The sequence below is a fragment of the Aphelocoma coerulescens genome, chromosome 2, assembly GCF_041296385.1.
Source record: "Aphelocoma coerulescens isolate FSJ_1873_10779 chromosome 2, UR_Acoe_1.0, whole genome shotgun sequence".
NCBI classification, from domain to species: domain Eukaryota; kingdom Metazoa; phylum Chordata; class Aves; order Passeriformes; family Corvidae; genus Aphelocoma; species Aphelocoma coerulescens.
This window is the reverse complement of record NC_091015.1, coordinates 20481307-20504774: the sequence shown is the minus strand read 5'-3', so window position 1 is coordinate 20504774 and position 23468 is coordinate 20481307. Positions and strand designations below refer to the sequence as shown.

The 23468-nt window shown below is 37.4% G+C and overlaps 1 protein-coding gene across 1 annotated transcript in view; it reads left to right on the top strand.

Annotated features, from left to right (window-relative positions):
• Nucleotides 1-423: 423 nt before the first annotated feature.
• Nucleotides 424-23468, top strand: part of LOC138106304 (macrophage mannose receptor 1-like) — a 33144-nt gene continuing 10099 nt past the window's right edge. Inside the window, exons 1-21 of the mRNA XM_069006709.1 lie at nt 424-540; nt 2360-2761; nt 3871-4044; nt 5487-5645; nt 6514-6627; nt 7094-7228; nt 8225-8407; nt 8977-9134; nt 9785-9898; nt 10229-10344; nt 10647-10795; nt 13571-13770; nt 15196-15323; nt 15952-16039; nt 17233-17377; nt 18392-18427; nt 18544-18719; nt 19236-19303; nt 20868-20968; nt 21973-22109; nt 23122-23236. Of these exons, the coding sequence (XP_068862810.1) occupies nt 483-540; nt 2360-2761; nt 3871-4044; nt 5487-5645; nt 6514-6627; nt 7094-7228; nt 8225-8407; nt 8977-9134; nt 9785-9898; nt 10229-10344; nt 10647-10795; nt 13571-13770; nt 15196-15323; nt 15952-16039; nt 17233-17377; nt 18392-18427; nt 18544-18719; nt 19236-19303; nt 20868-20968; nt 21973-22109; nt 23122-23236 (2956 nt within the window). The 5' untranslated portion in view covers nt 424-482. The remainder of the gene's footprint in view (nt 541-2359; nt 2762-3870; nt 4045-5486; nt 5646-6513; nt 6628-7093; nt 7229-8224; nt 8408-8976; nt 9135-9784; nt 9899-10228; nt 10345-10646; nt 10796-13570; nt 13771-15195; nt 15324-15951; nt 16040-17232; nt 17378-18391; nt 18428-18543; nt 18720-19235; nt 19304-20867; nt 20969-21972; nt 22110-23121; nt 23237-23468) is intronic.

Genomic DNA, 23468 nt, shown 5'->3' with positions numbered 1-23468 from the left:
AATTCACTTCTGTCCCATCTCACATATGGAAATATGAGACTTCTGTGCTTTCCCAACAGTATTTTTTTATTCTGCATAGGTAAGATATAAGATTTAAAAGCTAAGGCCGAATTTCTCTCTTTAGTGTTTCACTGTCGATTTGATCCCATGAGCTCCCCACATTTCCTCAGGAGAGAGAGTGGGAAATTAGTAAGATATAAGCTTTTGTGACCACCTGCTTTCCCAAGGAAGGATGGTTTGCCCTCAGTGAGAAGTAATTCTTGTTTGAGTGTAAAATTTGTGGCATGTGGTCTTGTTTTTTTGAAACATGGCATGTGACAGAATGTTTCCTTATTTAGCACTCAGACCTTTTTACCCAATCATCCAGCCTGCAAAACTGAGGAGGACCAGCCGCTGTCCTCTCTTCAGCAGGACTTAATTGCCAGCAACTCTCACCATCCAGGTTTTGCTGAAGGGAAGAAAAGGAAACAGCATTTGCAATTATGTTTTTCAGGTTCTTGGTTGTTCTCTCTCTCATTCACAGTGCTTTGCAGCTGGCAGGTAAGTGCCTCTTGCTTGCTTCCTGTGAAGGTTTTCATGAAAGTGCTTCCAATCCTCTGGCTTTTCTGGGTGATTGTGGTTCTGTGGTGCTGCCAATATGTACATTATTAGTTTGGGGTTGGGGAACCTCTCAATGGCAGGCAAGAGGCAGGATCTCACAGAAAAACAAAATGGTTAGAGAAGGTTGCAGAGACTCAATTCTTAATGGCTTTATTCATGTACAGTGGCACTATCATTTCAATAACCCCAGAAGATCAGACCTAAGGAAATAATGAGATATGCTTAAATGCCTTTAAAAAAATTATTTAATTCTTTACGTCTGGGTTCTGATTTTTGAGCTGTTGGTGTCTGGGTAATGATTAGCAAAATCAGGCAGTGAAAATCTCTAGGAGCAGTGAAATGTGGAAATATTTATAGGACATTAAGATATTCACAGATGATGGCTGTAAAGGGGGTTTATTTGCTGTTTTGAACAGACTCATTGAATTCACTGGCATTGACAAAATGGATGGAATAATTTTTTTAAAAAATAAAATTGGATTAAGTTTAGGAAATATCTTATGGAATTGCAGTGACAACACAACTGTTATCCCTTTAGCTGGACTTCTCTTTTAGGTTTTAAACAGGTGGCTTCTGCAGACCTGAATATTTAAGGTTAAATCCTTTCACCTTTTTAATTCCTGAGGAAAACTGTCACAGTTTGTCTCAGAGTATATGGTATTTTTTAAATCACCATGGTCTGACTGGAGGCCAGAATAACTATTTTCAGTGTACTGCATATTATCAATTACATTGATTTCAATGTTTTGCAGGCTTTTAATGAAATGTCTTTAACCTCTTAAGTACATTTTCATTAAATTATATACCCACTGATCAAGACATGTTTCAGGGACCAAAACTCGTTATGAATCCTACAAGTTTTGGCAGAAAATACAGCTGCATGGGTCACAAAGTATGAGACAAGGCAGCAGAGAAAATTCATAGGCACAGCTCACAATTGCTGCTGATAAACTCACTTCAGGACTGAAATTAGCTCCCCTACTTCTCTCTTACCTTTAGGCCAACACTTTAGGCATGATCAGACAAACTGCCTGGAGAGCTAGGGACGCAATTTCTGGTACAGGTGTACCCTCTAACTTCTACCAGCCTTTACATACTGGCAAGTGTCAGATGCTGCTACTCCCTGGTCCTTGCTACTTCCTCAGACTGCAACTGGCTTCCCAAAGTCATTCCCAGTTTTATATTCAATGGCTCATAGTAGGGATGGCATGTCTTGTAGGTCATCAAGGCCGAGGAGTCCAGAGTGACCCCTGAGAAGCCAGTTCACTCACATTTATATGATGAAAAGGAAAGGAAAGGTGGATTTGGGAGTGGTGAGGCAAATGGCTCAGCAAAGATGGCTGTGTACCCACTAGGAAACCTGTAAGATCTGGCAGGGTGAGAAAAGTTTGTAGAGGTCAGACGTCTACAAGGCCACACGTCTGGGGATAGGCTAGAACAAGGTAATCATAATATCAGTGTGGTTGAGGGAATTCACATGACTGATGTAAAACCATCCAACAAGCTGTCCTGAGCTGCTGCTGCTGCCCGCCACTGATCCACAATATGGTGAGGTATAATCATGACATTCCTTTTCTATTGTCTACTTTATTTTTAATCAGTAGAATTGATGATGCCCTGGGCCCTGTTGAAAACATAATGTTTTTACCTGATATGAATGAACTTCTTGTTCATGTGAGTGGGAAGCAGAATCCTATCACATATCCACTATACGAATATTGTATATTAACTATTTCCTATGTATTGTTTTGTTTTACAGACATTGAAACATTTTTACTATATAATAAAGTCAATAAGCTCTGTCTTGAGGCATCTATTGCACAGTCAGTTAGAACTGCCACTTGCAATCAAGACAATGAATCACAAAAATTCAGGTGGATCACAGATCATCAGCTTATGAGTGTGAAACTGAAACTATGCCTGGGGGTGTCATTGAAGAAGGATCAGGCCATGGTCACCCTGTATCCCTGTAATCAAAAAAGTGAGCTCCAGTGGTGGGAATGCAGAAATGAAAGCCTCCTTGCAATCCAAGGAGAAGATTTGTTTTTCAGTCCTGGCAACGAAGAGCATGAGAACGTTTTGTTAAAGAAGGAGCTGAGTGCAAAGAATAAGTGGAATATCTATGGGGCCATGGATGTTTTATGTTCCCAGGGATATGAAGGTACAGAAAATTGATTCTTTCATGCTTTGCATTAATTCCTTTGTGAGTGTTTAGGATCTTTGGCTCTGACTATTCTGACTCCTTCCGTGACCACCAGAGTTTTAGGAAAGCCATGCACTGAGGTAGTTAACGTTGAATTTAATGCTGTATTTATGTCCAAACGTATTATACACACACTATTTTTTAGTCTATGTATTATAGTACATTAGTATTTCCCATAAGTATTGCATGTACTCTCCATATATTCTATAAATATATATTATTAGTGTATATGTATATACATGCTTACTCTTATAGTATGTATAAGTATTCTCTAAAGTCACTATTGCTCACTGTACTGTGTCCCTATATTATTAGCAGAGCACATGAACACTGATAAGTTTCTTATACAGTCACAGGGATATGAAATTACATCCCCATGAAAGAAACACAATATGGGTGAGCTGAGAAAGGTCTCAACGTACTGATTTAAGTAGAGGAAGAGTGGCTTTTTTGACTCAGCAAATGAGGATGCTCATGGAATAATTATAGTCACCAGTGCAATTACCTTTTTTGATTAGCTGAAGTCTGATTGTTCTGAATGGCTTTCCCATATCCAGAATGAATGTTCTAAAAGCCACCTCACAGGATATTTGAACACTGAACTCAGCTTTGCATGTGGGAAGCGTCTTCACTGTATGAGATTCTTAAATGGTCACTGTAATAAAACCAGAGAGAGATAGTCTAGTATATGTTTACTTTTTTCCAGGAATCAAGACTTATAAATATTAGTTCCTGCTCTTGCATGTGTTATATAAATATTAACATTGTTTGAAATAGAAGTATCTTAGGGTAGCACTCTGGAACCTTATTAAGATTGTAAAAACATCTTGGACAGAAATTTAATTGTAGACCTCACTAATGATATATTACCTTACATCAGAATAGCATTGCTCTAAAACAAATGTAAGCAGCTTAAATCTGAAAATGTGTTGAAACAATTTTTTTATGATCATGGGACAGGAACCATGGAAAGCTTTGAGATGCAATTCAGCCACAGGCTTTATTTTTTCCCTAGTTTACATTCATTCGTTATTTTTCATATTCACGTTATCATTTTGTCTTCCCAGAGACCTTCACGCTGCTGGGAAATGCTTTTGGTGCCCCGTGTGTCTTCCCGTTCATGTACAAGGGGCAGTGGTGGGCGGGGTGCACGGCCGCGGGCCGCACGGACGGCTGGCTCTGGTGTGCCACCACTGCCGACTACGACTCGGACCAGCGCTACGGGCTGTGCCCGTCCAGAGGTAAAGAACCTGTTCCACACAGTTCCCCTCAGCGTTGGCAAACCAGCATGAGCAGAATAGGATTATCTTTATAATAACAACTCATAACTTACAAGAAGGTATTTTAGTATATGATACATTGCCACATCCTGCGGCTCACTGTGCAAGGAAATATCGCTGCATGAAGATGTGAAGAGAGTGATTGAAGAGTAGAACAGCACTCAGTTCCCATTAACTGTGGGGATGTTGTTGAGCAGCACAATAATTTTGAGCTCCTTACTGTTTCCCAGCCAGGATGTCTGCTGTCACTGTTGTACAGCCCTTCTCTGAGGATTCCCATTCTGATGGATGTGGGCACAAAAACGAGCACTGTAGGAGGATTAATGTTGAAGTTAATATTTCAATCTTCATGATTCTCATGTGAATATGTTTTTTACTAAAGTGGAATGTGTCCTTTTATCTGTGCTGTCAAGTCCTGTTCATATTGTCCAGGAAGTAGCCTTTCCATCCCTTTGATATCTGCCTGGCATTTCTCTGCAATTTCAATCACTTTCTTCTATTTTTGTGGTCACTTCCCCCTCTATCTCCCTTTATGGCTTTGTTCTTGTCAGGAGAGCTTTGCATCCATGACATTGAAATCTCCACCTGACACATCTTGTCTTTCCTCTATATTTCTCTCCATGGCCCCTGTTCAGCATTGTCCTTTATTATTGGAATACCCCTTTACTCCAATTGATTTAAAGTGGACTTTCAGTGTGGCACACATCCTTAGTCAACTATGCTTTCCAGGTCCCTGCAAAGATACCTCAGACACTGAGCCCTGAAGGTGAGCGACATAGGGTCATTGAATAATTTTCAGTTTTTGAAAGCTAGTTCAAGCTTTCAGTTCTTTTATTTTAATTTCATCTTCATACTGGCTTTTGGGAATAATCAAATACATGATACAATTTTGTATTGTACTTGATTGAGCATGTATAAATCTTCAACAAATCAAAGATGCAAAGGTAATTGGAGGAGGAGCATGGTGCTGCTCAGCACCTCTGCTGTGTGACAGGCGCTTCCGGAGGCTCTTCACAAGGGGATGGGATTTATCCAAGAACCTTTTTGATGCTAAATTCAGGTCTAGAGCTGGTTCTTACAGCTCTCAGTGGGAACTGCTGTCCAGAGAGAGAAGGAGATGTTGGGCAACTTTTTAAATTTTTCAAGTGGGATTTCTGCCACAGCACTCCATGTGATGCTCTCTTCATGGAACAGGAGGCAGTATAGGCCAGCTTTACCTGTCAGTTTACCAACCTTAATTTTGTCCTTCCCCATCTGCTTGTAACATTCTCAGTGGTCTTGGAAGAGCAGCCCAGGTGACATTTAAGGAGATGAATGAGAACCTGCCGCACAGAACAAGAGCTGCAACTCAGTTTTCTGTTGGCAAGTTTCTCTGACCTCTGTTGTAATTATTTTCTTCACAGATACAGACAGCACCTGGACTACAGATCTGTCAACAAATGTTCACTACCAGATAAACTTTGACTCGGCTCTCACGTGGCACCAAGCCAGGCGGAGCTGTCAGCAGCAAAATGCAGAATTATTGAGTATCACAGACATTCATGAACAAACATACCTTAAAGGTAAGCCGGTAAAGAAAACCCTGGGTTACATTCAGGATGTGTTCAGGCTATCATAACAGCTAAGGATTATTTAGTATGAATTTGGCCATTGCCTTTGGACCTAAATATGTGTGGGCAAGAAAACAAAATATTTTAGAATTTTCAAATTCATATCAAAGTTGCTGTCAAATTTACATAGAATTCAAAGTATTCCAGCATCCTGCAAGTGTCACAGTTTGACTTCATGTTTACAAACCTGATTTTATATTAAAACATCATTGATTTTTTTTTTTTTTAAAGGGGGAAAATATCCTGTAAAGTAAAGTTTTACTTTTGGTCAAAAGGAAACTTTTTAAAAAAAATGGGAAAAAATTATCTCTATGCCAAAAGAAAGATGTATTTTGTTTCAAATGCAGTTTTGACAGCTGTTTTTTTCATTCACTTGGCAAACTGAAAAATATCAGCTTTACTTATCCATGTATAGCTGAGGGAATGATATGGAAGAAATATTTATTGTTCATTTTAAGGATTAATTTAACTTCCAACAGATTTATTATTATTGTTTATACTTACACTTTACCAATATTTCTTCCTAAATGTACAGAATTTAGCCTATTCTGCAGAAACAGTTTTATTTTGGATATACTCTGTGGATATAATCTGTGCTTATTTTTCATTAGTTGATAAAATAAAACAGGGAGTTTTTGTTTCTTTACCTTTTTAGAGTATTCAAAGCTTTGGCATATTTCAATTTGTCAGGTATCTCAGTATCTACAGATATTTGCAGTTAGATATTTAGGAATTGCAAGTCTTCCTAGAGACACTGTTAGTGACCATTGCTAATACAAAAGTGATTTATAAAATAATTTATCTTCTTTTTGTAACTTAGAATTAACAGAAGGTACAGATTCTGCACTGTGGATTGGACTCAACAGACTGGACTTGAGTAGTGGATGGGAATGGATTGGAGGCAGCCCTTTCCAGTACTTAAACTGGGCTCCAGGTAGATGTGACTGTGTTAGATTATTTCTAAAGAGAAAATATACATACCTCAAATACTGCTGTAAATTTCATTATCAGATAGATATTCCATAAGTATTTTAGCTTCTCTTGCTTTAGCTTTACAAAAATCTTTTTTTCTATAGCAATATAAGACAGAAACCTTCAATGTATTGCAAAAATATTTTAGCTGTGAAAGCAACACTCCCTGTCCCAAAAACATTCAGTCTTCCATTTCTTGACTAGCAACTAAAGTATGAGTTTACAGGTTTGTACTTACCTAACTTACACACTACATTTCATACAGACATTTCCCCTACTAGAGACCTACCTTAGCTCTTGACAAAGCTGGGAAAGATATGACCTCCATCACTTCATCCAGGAGCGGTCTCTCATGTGCATTTTAGACCTCAGAGCTCTGTTTGTCTTTCAGAAAAGTTCATTTTTTTTAATCTGTATTTTTCCCAAAGGAAGCCCCTCCCCAGAATCTGGAAAGCTCTGTGCAGTTTTGAATCCTGAAGCAAAAGCTAAATGGCAAAATTGGGAATGTGATCAGAAACTTGGCTATATTTGTAAGAAAAGGAACTTTACTTTGGTTCCTTCAGGTACGTTGATATATGTTGATAATTAAAGTAGGAACTGTTATCTGAACAACTCAGCATATTGACAAGGACGAACAGAAGAATTTTATTAGAAATGGAAATGATTTCTTGTTTCTCTGGTTTGCTTTTTATGACTACTGAAACCTTTCTAGTCTGATCTCCTGTTCCAAAACATACAGAATGAAACAGATAAAAGCAAAAGAAGTCCAACTAGTCCCTCCTGTCCATGTCTCGGTGGCTAGGTCTCCTCTTTAAGTACACACACTGCTAACCATCAAAAGGGAGAACGATCCAAAAATTATTTTTCAGAAGAGGGACATTAGTAAAAATAAGCCCAAGAAAGAAAGATGGAGAACTTAGTGTGGTTCTAAGTCATTCTCCAGGACTTGTGGTCAACCAGTACCCAGATTAGTAAGTTCAGGGGTCTCTGCAGAAGTGGTGGAAGATCAAGACTATGAAAGATCGACACACTGAAGTGAGAAAAGATATTTTAAGTGTATGAAGATTTCCCTGTTAGTGTATCCCTATGTATTCTTCTAGCTATAAATCTGTCTTCATGACTGTTACTCTATCAATATACTTAATCCTTTAAAAATTCATAAACTTTCTATGTTAGCTGCAGATAATGTCTGATTTCTCCAATCTGACAAATAAGTACAAGGCGATACAGAAGCTGATAAAATTAATAAATTACAAAATTAATACATGTAATTAATATATTATGAAATTAATGTATTTGTTTCAGATATTTGACTAACCTTAGGATTTGTATTAGACATTTTTTTAATTGAAAAACTTTCCTTTTCCAAGCTAAAAATTGTCTGATTTAGAATCACATTTTTGTTTACTACATTTTGTGTTCATCATTTCCTTACGATGAGAATTTCAAAAGAAAATTCTTAGTTTTGAACTTTTGCACAGATTAAGTGGAAATATTTTCAATGTCATGTCCCTTGCACGGCAACTGAACTCCTCTAAAGCCTTGGTACGTGTTCCTAGGTGACATTGGGCCTGTAACTTGCCCACATGGATGGGTGCTGTATGTAGATCACTGCTATAAGATCTTCAGGGACAGCAAAGGATGGGAAGGAGCTTTGACCTCTTGTCAAAAGGAAGGGAGTCACTTGGCCAGCATCCAAAGCCTTGAGGAGCACAGCTTTGTGGTGTCGGAGCTTGGGTACAGTGAGTATTTCCAGGGGTTCTCTTGCCATTGTCTGTGTGGAAAACCAGACATCTGAATTGAGAGCTCCTGCTGAGTTCTGGATGTTGTCAAAACTCTGATTTTACTTATTGCCAAAATAATTGAGTTAGGACCGGGGGGCTGGGCTTAGGGGCTTTCTCATTTTCTTCATTTTGTTAAAAGAAGCTTAAAAAATTCACGCTTCAAGTTACACAAAACCAGTATTTTAAAATTTGACTGGTGCAATGGAACTAAAAAGTAACTACTCAGAGTTCTATCATAAAATCATGGTGTATCAGCGTTAGGCTGGTAATTCACACCCACTCTTAGGAGGAAGAAGAGCAAAATTTGTTCATTCGGTGCAAGAATTTCCTTACAGCCTAATTTTCCAAAGCATACAGTCTTTATTTTAATATCTATATGAAAATATTAATTTATGAAATGATCATAAAACACAATAAATGATTTTATGCTTCATAAATTTGTGAAAGGAGTTATATATCCAAAGCTTGATGGTGCTGTGAAAAGGGGGGGGTGCCGTAAGAGGTCTAATCTCTGTTTCCATCTTTAGAGCCAACAGACAAGCTGTGGATTGGGCTGAATGACCGTAAGGTTCAAATGTATTTTGAATGGAGTGATGGTACCCCAGTGACATACACAAAATGGCACCTGGGAGAGCCATCCACCACAAACAACAGGCCAGAAGACTGTGTCCTGATCAAAGGCCAGGTGACATTACTCAATACATATTGTACTTCCATATTGAAACTAACTATTTAATCAAAGAATAAAATGCTCTGTTATTTCAGCAAATGGCTAAGGCCAGAAAAATGGAGGTAGGGAAAAGAAAGAGACAGAATGTGACCTTTAAAAAAAAAGAAAGCGTTACTGCATCACTGGTGAAATTTTCTCTTTAAGCACATATGAAAGTCACAAATGAAATTATTAGGGCTATGAAACAGGTCTCTGAAGGTATTTTGAGTACATTCTCTCCTTTTCCTCTGGTAGTAATGATGGTATATGGGGATCTCTGATTCCTGCTGGCTCCTTTTTGCCTGCTCATTTGCCATCCTATAGCACAACTGCCTGTGAAGGGCCCTGCTCAACAGGGCAGGGAGCAGCTCCATGTACCCTTCTCCCTTCTTACCACTGCCAGCTGTGGCTGTGCTGCTATAGCCAAGTCTACTATTTCACTGAATGTGAGGAGATTTGGTTTTGTTATCATGCAGGATAACATGACTGGATAAGGAAAAAAATTCCATTTAAAAGTAAAAGGAGAAAGAAAATGCATCATTTTCATTATAAAGAAAGACATTATTTATCTTCTTTAGATTATTCATCTTTAATTTCTTTTTATTTCAAACTTTTTCCTGACACAGAATGGCTATTGGGCCGACCATGTCTGTGAGAAGAAGGTTGGCTACATTTGTAAAAGAAAAGCTACATCACAAATAGCTGGAGAAAAAGAAATTACTGAGGCAGGTTGCAAAAAAGTAAGTATGTGAGAAAGGAACGTCAGCTTCTCAGATGAAATAAGTACATTGTCTGAGAATCAATTAGAATTATTTGAATTATTTGTATTATTTACATGGAAAGGTTTTTGTTTTTATTTAATATGAAGTTTCTCTCTCTCTCAGTTACTCTAGAAATTAGACATTGACAGGAACCACTTAGAAGGAATCTGTACTTTCACTGCAAAAAGTTTCTAATTCATAATACTCATGATCACTGGGCTTCATTAATTTTGAAATGGAATACTTCACTAAATACATGATATCACAATTATTTAAAATTTGTATGGAAATCTTAAAACCATGTTACAGGGCTGGAGAAGATATGGAACCTACTGCTATTTTATTGGACATGTTCCAGCAATATTTTCAGAAGCAAACACCACTTGTGAAGGAGAAGAAGGTTACTTAGCCACAGTTGAAAGTAGGTATGATAATGACTTTTTCTTGGCTTTTAAATAGCTGAAGATTGTATCCCATGAAATATTCCTAGAAAAGCTAACACAACACCAAACAGCAAAGTGTTTAAGTAACATATGAGGTCTTTAGTTGACTAACAAAAAAGTCTTACTTTTTTTTGTTGTTTATATGGAGTCAGAATCCTATGGTAAGGTCTTCTCCCCCAGCTTGAAGCAAGGAATAGGAGAAAAAATTTTGTCATCACATTAGACAAGTAGGATTTGGGTAAACATCTTTGTTTTAATTTGCATCTCTATGATCCCTTTTACAGATATGAACAAGCCTATCTGACCAGCCTTGTTGGGCTGAGGCCTGAAAAATATTTCTGGCTTGGCCTCTCTGATGTGCACGATCAAGGCACTTTCAGCTGGGCCAATGGTGAAGCTGTCTCCTTCACACACTGGAATGCAGGAATGCCTGGTAGGTGCTGTGATGGGAGATGGTGGGTGCTCTGAAATTGTGATCCCTATTTGGGTCTGCTTGGTCAATGTCCTCTGAATTTTATGTTTTAAACTTTTGGTATATTCTACAAGCCCTGGCAGTTTTCAAATCCTGTATTTTAATTTCAAAGGGAAAAATTTGAACTGCAATTTTATATTAGGACATCTGATATATTTATCCATAAGATTAACTTTTTCCACATCTTCACAGGGAGACAACAGGAGTTACAAACAGGTCCTGAGACTATTTCACATAGTCCCTCTATTGAAAAAGTTAGTCTGGGAGAAGAGTTTAAAACAGAGCAACTGTAATATGAATTTTAAGTTAGAATTACAGACTCAAAGTATCAAAAATTACTTTGCCACTATTATTTTTTATGTATGATACTAAGAAAACTGCATTCATGGGCTCATACTGTACAGAAGCACAGAAAACAAGATTTCATAATGCCATGAGGAAATCTGCTCTCCCTGAGATATACTATGCTCCTCATAGTGATCATTTGTCTGAAAACTTTATTGAAAACCTCCAGTGAGGTTATAAAATACAAAATAAAAATAATAAAAAATTACAAAAGACAAAGACTAGTAAAACCTTAGCAAATGCCATAAGAAGAAAGCCTGCCAGGGAGTCTGTGGTACCAGCAGATGATCAGAGTATGAAGAAAGCACTCAGAGGTCATGTTAAGGAATCTTCCGCCGCTGACCATCCAGGTGCCACTCTGGAGTCACACTCACACCACATGAGCTGGGACCAAGGTCCCTTCCCAGCTACACCCCCCACACTCACACAGTCAGACAAGGTTTCCTTACCAGCTTGAACCCAGGTTTCCCCAGATTTTTTGATCCCTAAAATAATTCGATCATGGTGAATAATAAAACAACAGCTTGAGCTGGGTGCCTCCAAGGAGGGTCCATGAACAAAGGAAACCCTGGGGTTTTTTACCCTTACAGTCTAAATGCACTAAGGCTAGGTCCTTGGCTCTGTGTCTTTGGGTGTCCAGTCACCTGGCTGAGCCACTGGTGCCTGTGCCCTTTGCTATTCAAAGTATCAGTGCCAGTTCACAGCCCTCTGCCTTGGCTCCCACCACCCACAGCTCAATCTCTAGTTGGCACTGCAGCTTGCAAACCAAACTACCTGCAGCAAATGCATTCCTCAACAGTCAGGCTGGAACAGTAAAGAAAAATCTGTTTCCTTGCATCTGTGTTCACTGAGAAGAAAGTGGACTTTCTGTGCTGGAAAGCTTTGTGAGGGTATATATTGTGGGAGAATCTATTTCAAGCGTAAATATCAAGAAAATAGACTATGGAGTAAATTGATGGCATGAAGTCAGGACTAAGCATGGCTGCAAAGTATCCAGGAGCTGTTAAGGTTACATGAAGTGAACTCTTCTCTTTAATGTGTAACTTCCTCCTAAAGCTGCCTTGACATCCAAGCTTTGCAAAAAGACAAATTTGGTGCCAACACTTAAAATGGTTCCAGGGAGGTAGGGGAAATACAGATGAATGAGTCATTACTAAATTAGCTGAATCTCTAATAAAGAAGATATAGTGGGAAAGATATATAAAATCACTTCTGGAAAGGGAGGTTATGCTTATAGGTCTCCCAGAGCTCCCCACAGAAGGTGAAAGCATATGAATGAGGGAATTCTATTAAGTGTGGTCTATCTCAATTACTGAAAGACTTTCAGCTAATCTGACCTAACACAGAAAAGCTCTTACATGAATAGAAGTATTGATCAAAAGCCACTGAATGGAAGGTGGATTTTTTATTAGGGGGGCTATTTTTTACTGGGGAAGTGTGTTCACCAACAGAGTCCCATAATGACCTGTGCCAGAGCCCATGCTGTTCAAGATATTTGCAGACAATCTGAAAAAGGCGAAATAGTAAGATGACAAAATTTGCTGATGGTAGTAAATTATTTCTGGTAGCAAAGATGTGCCTGTGAGAAAACTCAGGATGGTATCAGGAGAATAAGTGACTGAGCATGATCAGTAAAACAGCAGGTGAACTCTGATGCAGGTAAAGGATGTTCTTAGGAAAAACCATGTCTCGAACTGGCATAAAATGATGGATTTATAGCTGATCATTTCATTTCTTTCTTGGCATGATGGTAAACAGGTCCATTAAAACATCAGGTCTGTGCCAAACAGAAATTAAAAAAAACCCAAAATGTTAAAAATACTTAGAAAATTAAGAAAGAGCACAAATAATCCATTGAATAAGCCCATTTTGTGCATTTGACTGCATCTTGTGGGAGGTAGGCAGCTCTGTTTCCTCTGAGAGAACCATCTAAAATTACAGCAAACACCATGGGATAAGTTTTGGGCTGAAACTGTCTGGGTTTGCACGCCTGCCCTCGTATGCACCAGTGGGGTTGTTTCCATCTATGCGAAAAACACTAGTGACCAAGGTAATGCTGTCTCATGTAAAACAGGCTTAACATAAATAGGAATGAGATTCTCACTTGAAAACACAAGATTTCACTTTAAGAAACTCTCAACCCACTTTCTACCCAAAGAATTAATTATGCAGGACATTCAAAAACAAAGTGAAAAAAAAGTAAGATTCTAATTGGATCATGACCTGCTCAAACAGAAAATACTACTCTGCCTGTATGAAAAACACCTAAAATATAAATTTGCTGTTCAAATGTTATTGCAGGGCAAAAAGTGAGTGATTTTAAAAAAGAATTAAATAATTCACACTTTATAAAATATCCAGCATGTTTGTTTTGGGTTTTTTTCTCATAAGGAAATAAACCAGGATGTGTAGCCATGAGAACTGGGACTGCAGCTGGATTATGGGATGTTCTTGACTGTGAGATAAAGCAAAAATATATTTGCAAGCAATGGGCAAAGGGTGCAACAGTTCCACCTATTCCAACTACTGCTCTGGTCCCTGCATGTCCTGAAGGTTGGGTATCAAACAACCATAGAAGTTCCTGTTTTAAAGTAAGTGCCTAAATAGTTAAAAGAAGCAGCTTGGTCTGGGGTAAGAAAATAAACAAGAAAAAAAGAAAAAGAAACTGGCATCTTCATTTTGCAATATCTGAGATTGGAATAGAGCAAAGAACAAAATCCCAAAAATTCTTCTCAGGAAATTATCCATGAGAGGGGATAAACTAAGGAAGAAAGATGAGGTTGAAGGGAGGGAAGGGAAGGGAGGGGAGAATGGCACAGGAAAGAAAATGAGGAAGTTTGTGCTCCAGGGGTTGAATGAACTGGTGCAGGAAATGGAAGAAGAGGAACATAAACATCAAGGCCCCAGAAAAACATAAAGAAAAGAGAAAAAAAGAAAAACCGGAAACAGCTTCATGTTAAAATATTAAAAGGAAAATGTCAAAATTCTGTATTAAACAGCAGAAGCAGCAAAGCTGGTTTGTTGGTGCTGCTCTTTATGTCTGTTGTGCAAACATGTGGTATTTGTCTGTGATGTGTGAGAGTTCAGGGGGAAACAGTGAAGTAAAGCCTCCAGCAGCACAATTCCTAAGGGAATTGTGGGCCTTGCTAAAATACACACATTACCCCACAAAATAAAGGATAAAAAATCACATGAAAGGTTAATTAATCCAGTGTTTATGAAGGACATTTATTCGAGAGTTTCTGATGCAGAGCTACAGATAACTTGTGTTTGAAGTACAGTCAGCTATATCTGAGCAGGCATTAAAAAGGAGTTTGAACAAGAAATGAGTGTAATGTGCAAACAGTGATTTGGTATCATGCAAAGTTGAAATGTGCTAAGTGTGAGATGTTAATATTTCTTATAACTTTATTGAATTATTGAGTCCTTCTCTTTTTGCTGGTTTTTTTTCATTTCTTTCAAACTCTGCTGGAATGCTATTTGCTTGTGCTCCTTTATCCCAAAATCATATTTTAACTTTGGTCAAATCTGTGCTTGTTTTCTCTTGAACTAGTTAGACATCGTACTACAAATGTAAAGTGAGGGTTGTAAACGATCATGAGGTCATTCTTTTGCCTGTATGTTTGGACTCCTCCCAGGCCATCTTGCCTCTCCACCACAACTATTCTTTTTTCCCTTCATCTGGAAGGTGGCCTGGGCCTCCTTCAGATAAAAATGGATTAAAGGGAATTGTATTTCCTTCTAGAAATTCCTTCCTTCTTTTTTTTTTCTTCTTTCCTTTTTTTTTTTTCTTTTCATTTTTCCCTTTTTTTTTTTTTTTTTTTTTTTTTTTTTTGCCACTATGCTAAGTAGATAGGCAACTCTGGGTAAAAATTCTACGAACAGAGTAGAAAATGGTATTTCTCTTACAGACTTTTACTTGACTCTTATGAAACCTCAATTATGTTTAAGCAAGACTATAATTCTTTAATTATTGTAACATGTATATAATATGTTTTTAAATAATTTCTCCATAGTGTTTTTGCAGATCAAAAATTAGAAAGAAATCATGGTTTGAAGCTCGAGATTTTTGCAGACAAATAGGAGGGGATCTGGTCACCATTATCACTAAGGAGGAGATACTGTTACTAAACCAAGCAATGCGGTTGGTATTTGATGTGTGTTTATCTTACCAGAGTTAAAAGAATTTTCATATGAACTACTATGAATGATCTTACATGATTTCTGAAATGCATGGATTCCTCAAAAGTGAAAAGACCTGTGATAGTTCGAAATTTATCTATTCAGTAGAACAGCAACAACTGTTTTTAACATTTTCATGGAAAAAAAAGAGTGATGTGTGTCGAGAAAAATTTTAAAAAACCTCCACCAGTATCATGATTACTAGATATAATTTAGAAACACATGAAATTAGCGGTATTTCTACAAGGGTAGAAAACATGATCAATGTATCTACTGTTGAAGTAGATATGTATCTACCCTGCAGTGGTCAGTGCTGAAACCACTTTTTGAATCTGTGAAGGTTTTCCCTAAGTAAATAGTACATTAGGGAAATACATGATCAATACTATTAATAAGCCTGATAACGAAGCTATTGACACTGAAATATTACACATTTCTTTGAAGAACATATGTATGCACTTCATCAAAGGTAATAGGGAAATTTGCAACTTCACTGCTTTTACAATGTGCTCTGGAAAGTTCAACAATGTATTTCTGGATGTTTTTTGAGTTGATGTTTACACACTGCTCTGTCCTGTAATTTCTTTTAGTGACACTCGCTGTATGTTTGAAACATTTTGGCTTGGTATATTTTCCTTGAATCCAGATGAAGGATTTGCCTGGAGTGATGGCTCTCCAGTGAGTATTTTTTCATCATATTTGTTTGCTTAAGTTACTTTGGCATTTTTACATATACTTTCTGGCTTTTTACAGTTATCCTCATCAAGAAAACATGGATCCTGCAAACTAATCTGTAATCCATCTGCTAATCTGTATTGTCATGATTAATACCATAGCTAAACTTTTGAATGCATGGAAATTCTCTGTATCTCATCAGAATCCGTAGCTTTTTGTGTAATTTATTTTCTCTTCCAATAAGATAATATTTACACCTAAGGTCAAAACATAAAAATTCATTATACTGTATTATGTATCCTGTCTCAGTAGCCAAAAACTTTTAAGAGCTAATCCAACAGCAAGCATGTTTCCCAGTATACTCCTGCATCCCCCAGTAAGTGCGGTCATAAAATTTTAATTCATTTATTTCCTTGAATTTATCCAGTCATCTCTTGAGCCCATGCAAATATCTACAGCTGTGAAAAACATTTCTGTGGGATCTACTTTTATTACCCTCCATTTACTACTACTCCCTATTCTTTCATTTTTTTAACACAAGAAAGGACCTTTTCCCTTATCTTATTCACATAACTTTCCATAAAAGTTTCAGAAGGTGACATTACCAAGAATTCTTGACAATAATAAGTAGGTTGTACCACATGGGTCTCCCTTTCCATTCAGATGTCAGTTTCATCAGAGGTAAGCCCTCTAGATTTGCAGGACATGACTTCCCTCCCAAAAGTCACACTCCCACCCTCATTAACCACAGGGAAGGGAAGAAGGGAATGAGGAATTGATGCATGATATGGTCGCTGCCACCAGACAGATGTCAGACAATGTAATTTTGAACCAGGTCAGACATGGAATGAAAAGTACCCAGTCTGCACATGATTAGCCTGAGTGATATGTGGGTAAAATTCATAGCTAGGCAAAGTTCATTAGAAACAGTCCATTCGCCTGTTCCTCTTCTGTCTGTGTCTATGGCTTAGGGCACAAACAAGAGGAAAAGCCCTCTGGGGCAAGACAGCCATGTCTGAACACTGACATCATTGCTCCACTCTAAAATCTTTACACCTATTGCTTTCCCTGTATTTCCAACTCTTTTTAGCTAAAACCAGGATTTCTGAGACAAAAGCAATTAATTTATGTTTTCTAATGGAAAGTACAGCTACTGAAACAGATGAAAAGGGTAACAAAGATGATTTCTTCTATAGGTTAGGTACACAAACTGGGATGATAGTCCGAGGAATTCAGGACAACACAAGTTTTGTGGCTCACTCGATGATGCGAGACTTTCTGGACTGTGGTCTCTTTCAGTCTGTCAAGTACAGCATAACTGGATTTGCCAAATAAAACAAGGTAGATTTCTTCTCTTTTCGCAAGAAAATTTAAAAACTTTAATAAGCAGTTGCTTTCTAAGTTAAGTTGCTGGAGAAAGAGGCAAAATTTTGAAGAACTACTTTTTCCAAATGGAGGTCAAGAGCACTGAGTAACTTATTATAGGCTGAGATTTTTCAATTATGGATGATAAGAATAAATAGATTTATTTGACATAAATTAGGGTGTATAAATAATCCATATATTTTCAAGATTACAAAATTTTTTAATATTAAGAATCTTTTGCTTTTATTTTTGTAATGTTGGAGGTAAGAATTTGCAAGGGTTTGTATTTTATTTCTTACAATACTGGTTTTTATCTTAACACAGGCAAAGCCAAAAATCAGCTACAATATCTTTGTCAGATTTGTTGGTACTTCAAGTTTTCCTGTAGAATTATTCAGGATTCAACTCCTTTTGAAAAAGCAATGATTCACAGCAGTGCCATTTCTTTTTCTATCCCAACCAGAAATAACTCAGTCAGTATAGGTGTATATATCCATATACACATACATAGAGTTGTATTTCCATTTGCTTACGAATATTACTCAGAGAGTTTTTTAATAGAGTTAAAATAAATCTAGTGGAAATTTTCTCCCTTTTGATGAACATACCCCCAGGTGAATTATGGAATGTCTACTGATGGATCAGTAAAGGAGCTATATCCCAAAGTTTAAAATGTTTCAGATAAAACTACTGTGACTTACTGGCTGGAAGAGCAATTTTCCCTTGCCTTGCTCTGTGCAGGAATGTGATTCAGCTAAAGCTATGGCTTTTGCTGATGTGAAGCACTGCTTATGATACAAAGTTAAAGTAGATGACCTTGCATATTGAACCATGTGAAGCTGAACTGTGTGGCTAAGCCCACTTTCTAGTCAATAGCCAAAGGGGTGGAGAATCCTGCTCTGCTCCTCACTCTTCTTGCAGTCAGTCACAAGCTACATCATAAAGCACTCTACAGAGATGCATCATGCCTCCTATCTTCTTCTTTTGCAGGAGCATCATTAAAATCTGAACCAATTGACACATATGGTAGGTCTTTGAATACATTCTAATTATTCATAATTTTTTTCCTAAAATTGTTATTCTAAAATAAGCTTTTGTGTTCTACACATACAGAATTTAAGGCTACCTTATTTATCTTCCAGAATATAAAACCACTGTGGATGGATGGGTCATATATGAAGATAAACTCTACTATATCAGCAAAGAACAGGTCTCCATGGAAAAAGCCCAAGAGATTTGCAGGAAGAATTCTGCTGACCTAGCTGTTGTTAATAGTAACAGTGAAAGAAGGTTCCTAAAGAGAGCATTAAAAGAAAATGTAAGAATCATTGTAAACAGACAGCCTAAAGTAGAAATGATTTTGACAATCTGCTTGCAAAACTTGAGTTGTCTCAGAAGGAGAGCCACCAGCATTTTCACTAATGAAATATCCCCCAATGCACCCTTTGATCCCATGGGATTTGGCCTCTCCTGCTCTGTGCCAGCTGTGCTGATGCAGCTGACGGGAGGAGCAATGTGGGAAGGTACCAACTCTCTTGGGAAGCAGCTGGTCTTTGAGGGAGAATGAAAAGGAGTACCAGTTTCTGACTCTAAATCTGCTTCTTTTCTACTCCATCCCAAGGGCCTTCAGCACTGCAGGACGGCTCTGATGTCCCAGATAAAAACCTGACTTCTGTGCCTGGGCATATAAATACATTGCTGTGCTAAACTGCAAGCAGCTGCTTTACTGCTTTTCAGTGGCTGCTCTGTGAACCTAATCAATGGTGTATCAATTTCTGCTTGTTTTGTTTCAAAGATTTATGTTTTAAATTAAAATAGTGTCTCTCTGCCTTAGGAGAGCTATGGGAGTAGGCAAATAGGATACTTCATTGGTCTAAGAGTGAGCCTTGATAAAAAGTTCAGGTAAGTTAAGATGATCAGTGCAGCTCTTAACATGTAGAAACAAATTCAATACTTTATGTAGCTGGAGGTACTGAATATGTTCTCTTCAAGGTCTGAAGGCTGTTCCACATACTGTGTACAGAGCAGAATGTGATAGTCCTAGAATATTCTAAAGTCCAATAGATTTCCCCAAAAATAAATAGTAAAAGAACCTGTTTTCCTTGAGCAAGCACTTAGCCAAATAAAGGCTTGGCAGATCTACTCTCCATCCACACTTTCTCAAGTTTCTTTCAGAGATTTGCCCCATAAATTGGAGTCGTGTTCCACCATGCTGAATTTTATACCTATAAACATACACGCACACTTAAAACATGCCTTATATCACAGGGTTTGTCTTTCTAATGCTTTTTATCTATATATCATACCTTCAGAGGGGTTCTCCAGAATTAGGAAGACACAAGTAATGAGTACAAAAGGCAGTCTCTGCAAACTCCTGTTCCAGGATAAAAGTCAGCAGAAATTCACAGTACAGAAACATTAACAAGTATTCTGAAAAGACCAACGCACAAATCAACTCAAAACTAAACTAAGAGATACTGAAGAGCATGATACACTGCTTACCTTCCTACCTGCTAGTTAGGACGTGTCTGGGAGGTGAAAAAAGGTGCTTCTGAGGTTGATCTGGAAAAGGTTAGAGGAGATTTGAATTTAACCTTTCTATTTTAATGCCACTGTTGAATGCATGTAAATCATTTACCTTGGGAAGGACAGAAGAGGAGTGGGGAGAGACAAGTTGATAGTGACTGAGTCAGGAGATGATTCTAATCTCCTCATTTAGGAGAAAAATTAGGGACATAGAGCATTCCATGGGTCCAGTGAGAATCGCCTTTACTTAGATCAGTTGTATCAGCAGCAGCAAGAGATAGAGAGTGGTGATTTTTTTTCCCACTTCAGGCTTACTGACCTAAATTCTGAAATACTGATTAAAATGTGGAGACAACCTCTTCTTCCTTCAATAGCAATATATGAAAGTAAAAAGCATGTATATATGGACAAAAAAATTTCAGTTTTGGTACTTCAGGAAGGATGGTTTTAAAGCTGACAGAATGTCCTCTAGTTTAGAGAAAAATAGACCACCCTTCATAGAGCAGGGTAAAATCCACAGAAAAGTACTTTCCTTCTTGTTTTCACCTGTGAAAACATCAGGAATGCTCAGAGAAGCATAATATTAACTAGGAATACAATAGTTATTGTAATAAGATAAAATTTTAATATTGTTCTCTGTATTATGTATTATGACTAACTGATTTTGATTTCTCTTATTAATTGTTGTCAAACCAATCCTGGCCATTAACAAAAAAATATGCTTGGTATTTTCTTTTTCTATTTTGCAACCAGAAATATTTTACAGAAAATTCTTCAAATTAGAATAATCAAGTAAAGAATGGAAAATCTCAGACAGTCCCTCCTGTTATAGCCAGTTCTCATTAATTCTCATAGTCGTTCTTAATTGTGAGGTGTTCATTAAGACTATCATGTCACAACTGAAGGTATTAATTAATTACTTATATATCTCTTCTTTAAGCTGGATGGATGGAACTCCAGTAACCTATGTGGCCTGGGCTCCTAATGAACCAAACTTTGCAAATAATGAGGAAAATTGTGTAGTAATGCTGCCAGAGCATGGTAAGTAGCAATGCAAAACTATTAGATTTTATTTGTCTCTGCTCGGATTGTAACCAATGCTGTCAAACTTCTGCTGCCAACTGTCACACTATCTTTGGTAGCTGTTTTCTGCAATTTCTTTCCAGTGACAAACCTATGCAATGGTGTAACTCTTCCCAGTCATGGGACCACCAGCCACAGAAGAGCCATTGTCCTTGGAATGGGGAGATTTCAGTACCATGTGTAATTTAAAAAGCAGATGTTTCTTTCTGGATTTCTAAGATTGATATTGCACCTTTTTACAGTGCTTTTCACTACTTCTTTCAGTAAAAAGTTGAATGGTCTGTCTTCTCTCCCATGAACTTAAGAAAACATTTATAGCAGCTACAAGAAATGGGATTTGAAGGCACAAGTCAATGAGGAAAGAAAAAAATACATCTAATGCCCCAAGACACGTTTACAAGTACACTGAAATGCAAATTTCTTGCAAATCCTAGGGCTCTATTTCCTCTTGGCTCTATTTCTGTAACTTAACTGAGGCTAATGGGAATTTAGTATATATGTATTGATCTCTCAATTTATGTTTTACAAATAATTCATGCAGTATGTTTGAACACTGTATTGTGCCATTAGATTGATCTAGTATTTCCTATCTCATCCATTTCTGATCCATTTTCTTTCAAATTTGCTTACTGTTGTGTTTCCCCTGCTGCCTGCAATTTGATGGTGCCAGAGCTCAAAAAAGCCATAATCAGGTTTGTTTTAAACCAAAACACAGACGCTGTGGAGAGAGCCCGGAACAAGGAGTAAATGGGTCAGGGAGCTCAAATTAACTACAAGGGGCTACAGTGGTGTTACTATTGGAGTTTATTTGAAGGTGCCGTGGTTATTTTGCCTTCAGATCAAGCTGCAGCCTGAAATACAAAACAGAAAAAATTGTGTTCATTAAAAAAAAAAAGTGATAAATTATTATTACAAATACTATAACATCTCGACTTGTTTTTTTTTTTTTTAATTATTTTTAGGCTTGTGGAATGATGTAAACTGTGGTTCTGCCAATAAATTTGTATGTGAAAAACATAACAGTTCTGTTAATTCAACATTTGCTTCTCCATTGCCTCCCGGAGGATGTCCAGAAAGTTGGATGTTTTTTAACAACAGGGTATGTCAACAAATATCTTCAGTAAATTGTGTTAAGCAGAAGAACTGAAAAGAAAATCCTGAAAACCTCACTTTTTAATGAATATAAAGTAAATCTGGACAGTAATTACTTAGTCAAAATGTGCAGGCTGCATGGCTGAGCTTTTTTTGAGCTGACTATAGACATTTAACTTCCCAGAGAAATACAGTAAAAGTAGAAGTGTGCTGAATATATTTCAGAGAGCATAGTTTGTGCAGGCTTAAAATATACTTACTGTTTAAGAAAACCTCTCCTCCTCTCTTCATGTATATTATTTTGTTTAGAAATGCAAATTTTTAATGGTCAATCTTGTAAAAAAGGTGGAAAGATTTAGAAAGAATATATTTGAACAATCACCTTGGCTTGTATGGGCTTCACAAAGCTTTGAGTTCAGAAAGATGATGCCAAACTACAATTGTTTTGAGTACAGCTTTGCATTCAGACACAGTCTGGAAGTCCTCATTGCTGAAACAGAAGAGTTTGTACCAATCTGAGTTGAAGCTCCATCCCCCAAAGGTTATTTCATCTACTTTATGTACACTGCGCTGTTATTGCATCCTCAGAATGTTAGGTCAATGTGCCAAAGGATATTTCATACCCTTTGGCAGGATGAGCAGTCATTGGAAGGAAGATAAAGCACACTGGAGATTATTCCCAGCAGATGTGTCACTCAAAGCCACATTTTCTTGGTTTCAAATGATGCCTCTATTATTGCAGGAAGAAGGCAGATGAAAATGTGAACAGTGATTATGTACTTAACCTCATTCCATTCAGTTTATTTGATACCAGACTCCTGGATTACACCTTGTGCAATGAGGGGGGATAAGTGTATGCCTGGGTAGACATACACACTTTCTACTCTCGAGCTCTGTCACTTATTCTAGCCCTGATTTCTTTTTCTGCAAAAAAGTATATCTTAGAGATAATTGGTATTATTCACATGCAATAGTTCCAGTCTTTGCTAGTTTGAAAAAAGTGTTTGATTTGTTTCCAGTGTTTCAAAGTATTTGCTTCCAATGTAACAAGAAATCTCACGTGGCATTCTGCACGAGATGTTTGTTTCAAACTGGGAGGAAACCTGGCTACAATACCAAATGAACAAGTCCAAGGTATGTATATGGGCTCTACTGAAAGAAAAAAAATCTTAATCTCTCATTAAAGAAACTGCTATACTCTCCAATATAGAATATGGGATTAACTGATGAAAATTGCTTATTAGCCAGGCCAGTCCATGGTTTATTTTAACTCAAGTGCAAGGCAATAGCTAAAATTACTACATATAAGAAATAAATTTTGTTTCCAGTTTTTTTTTTTGCTTTGTTTTCATGAAACTTCCAGTCT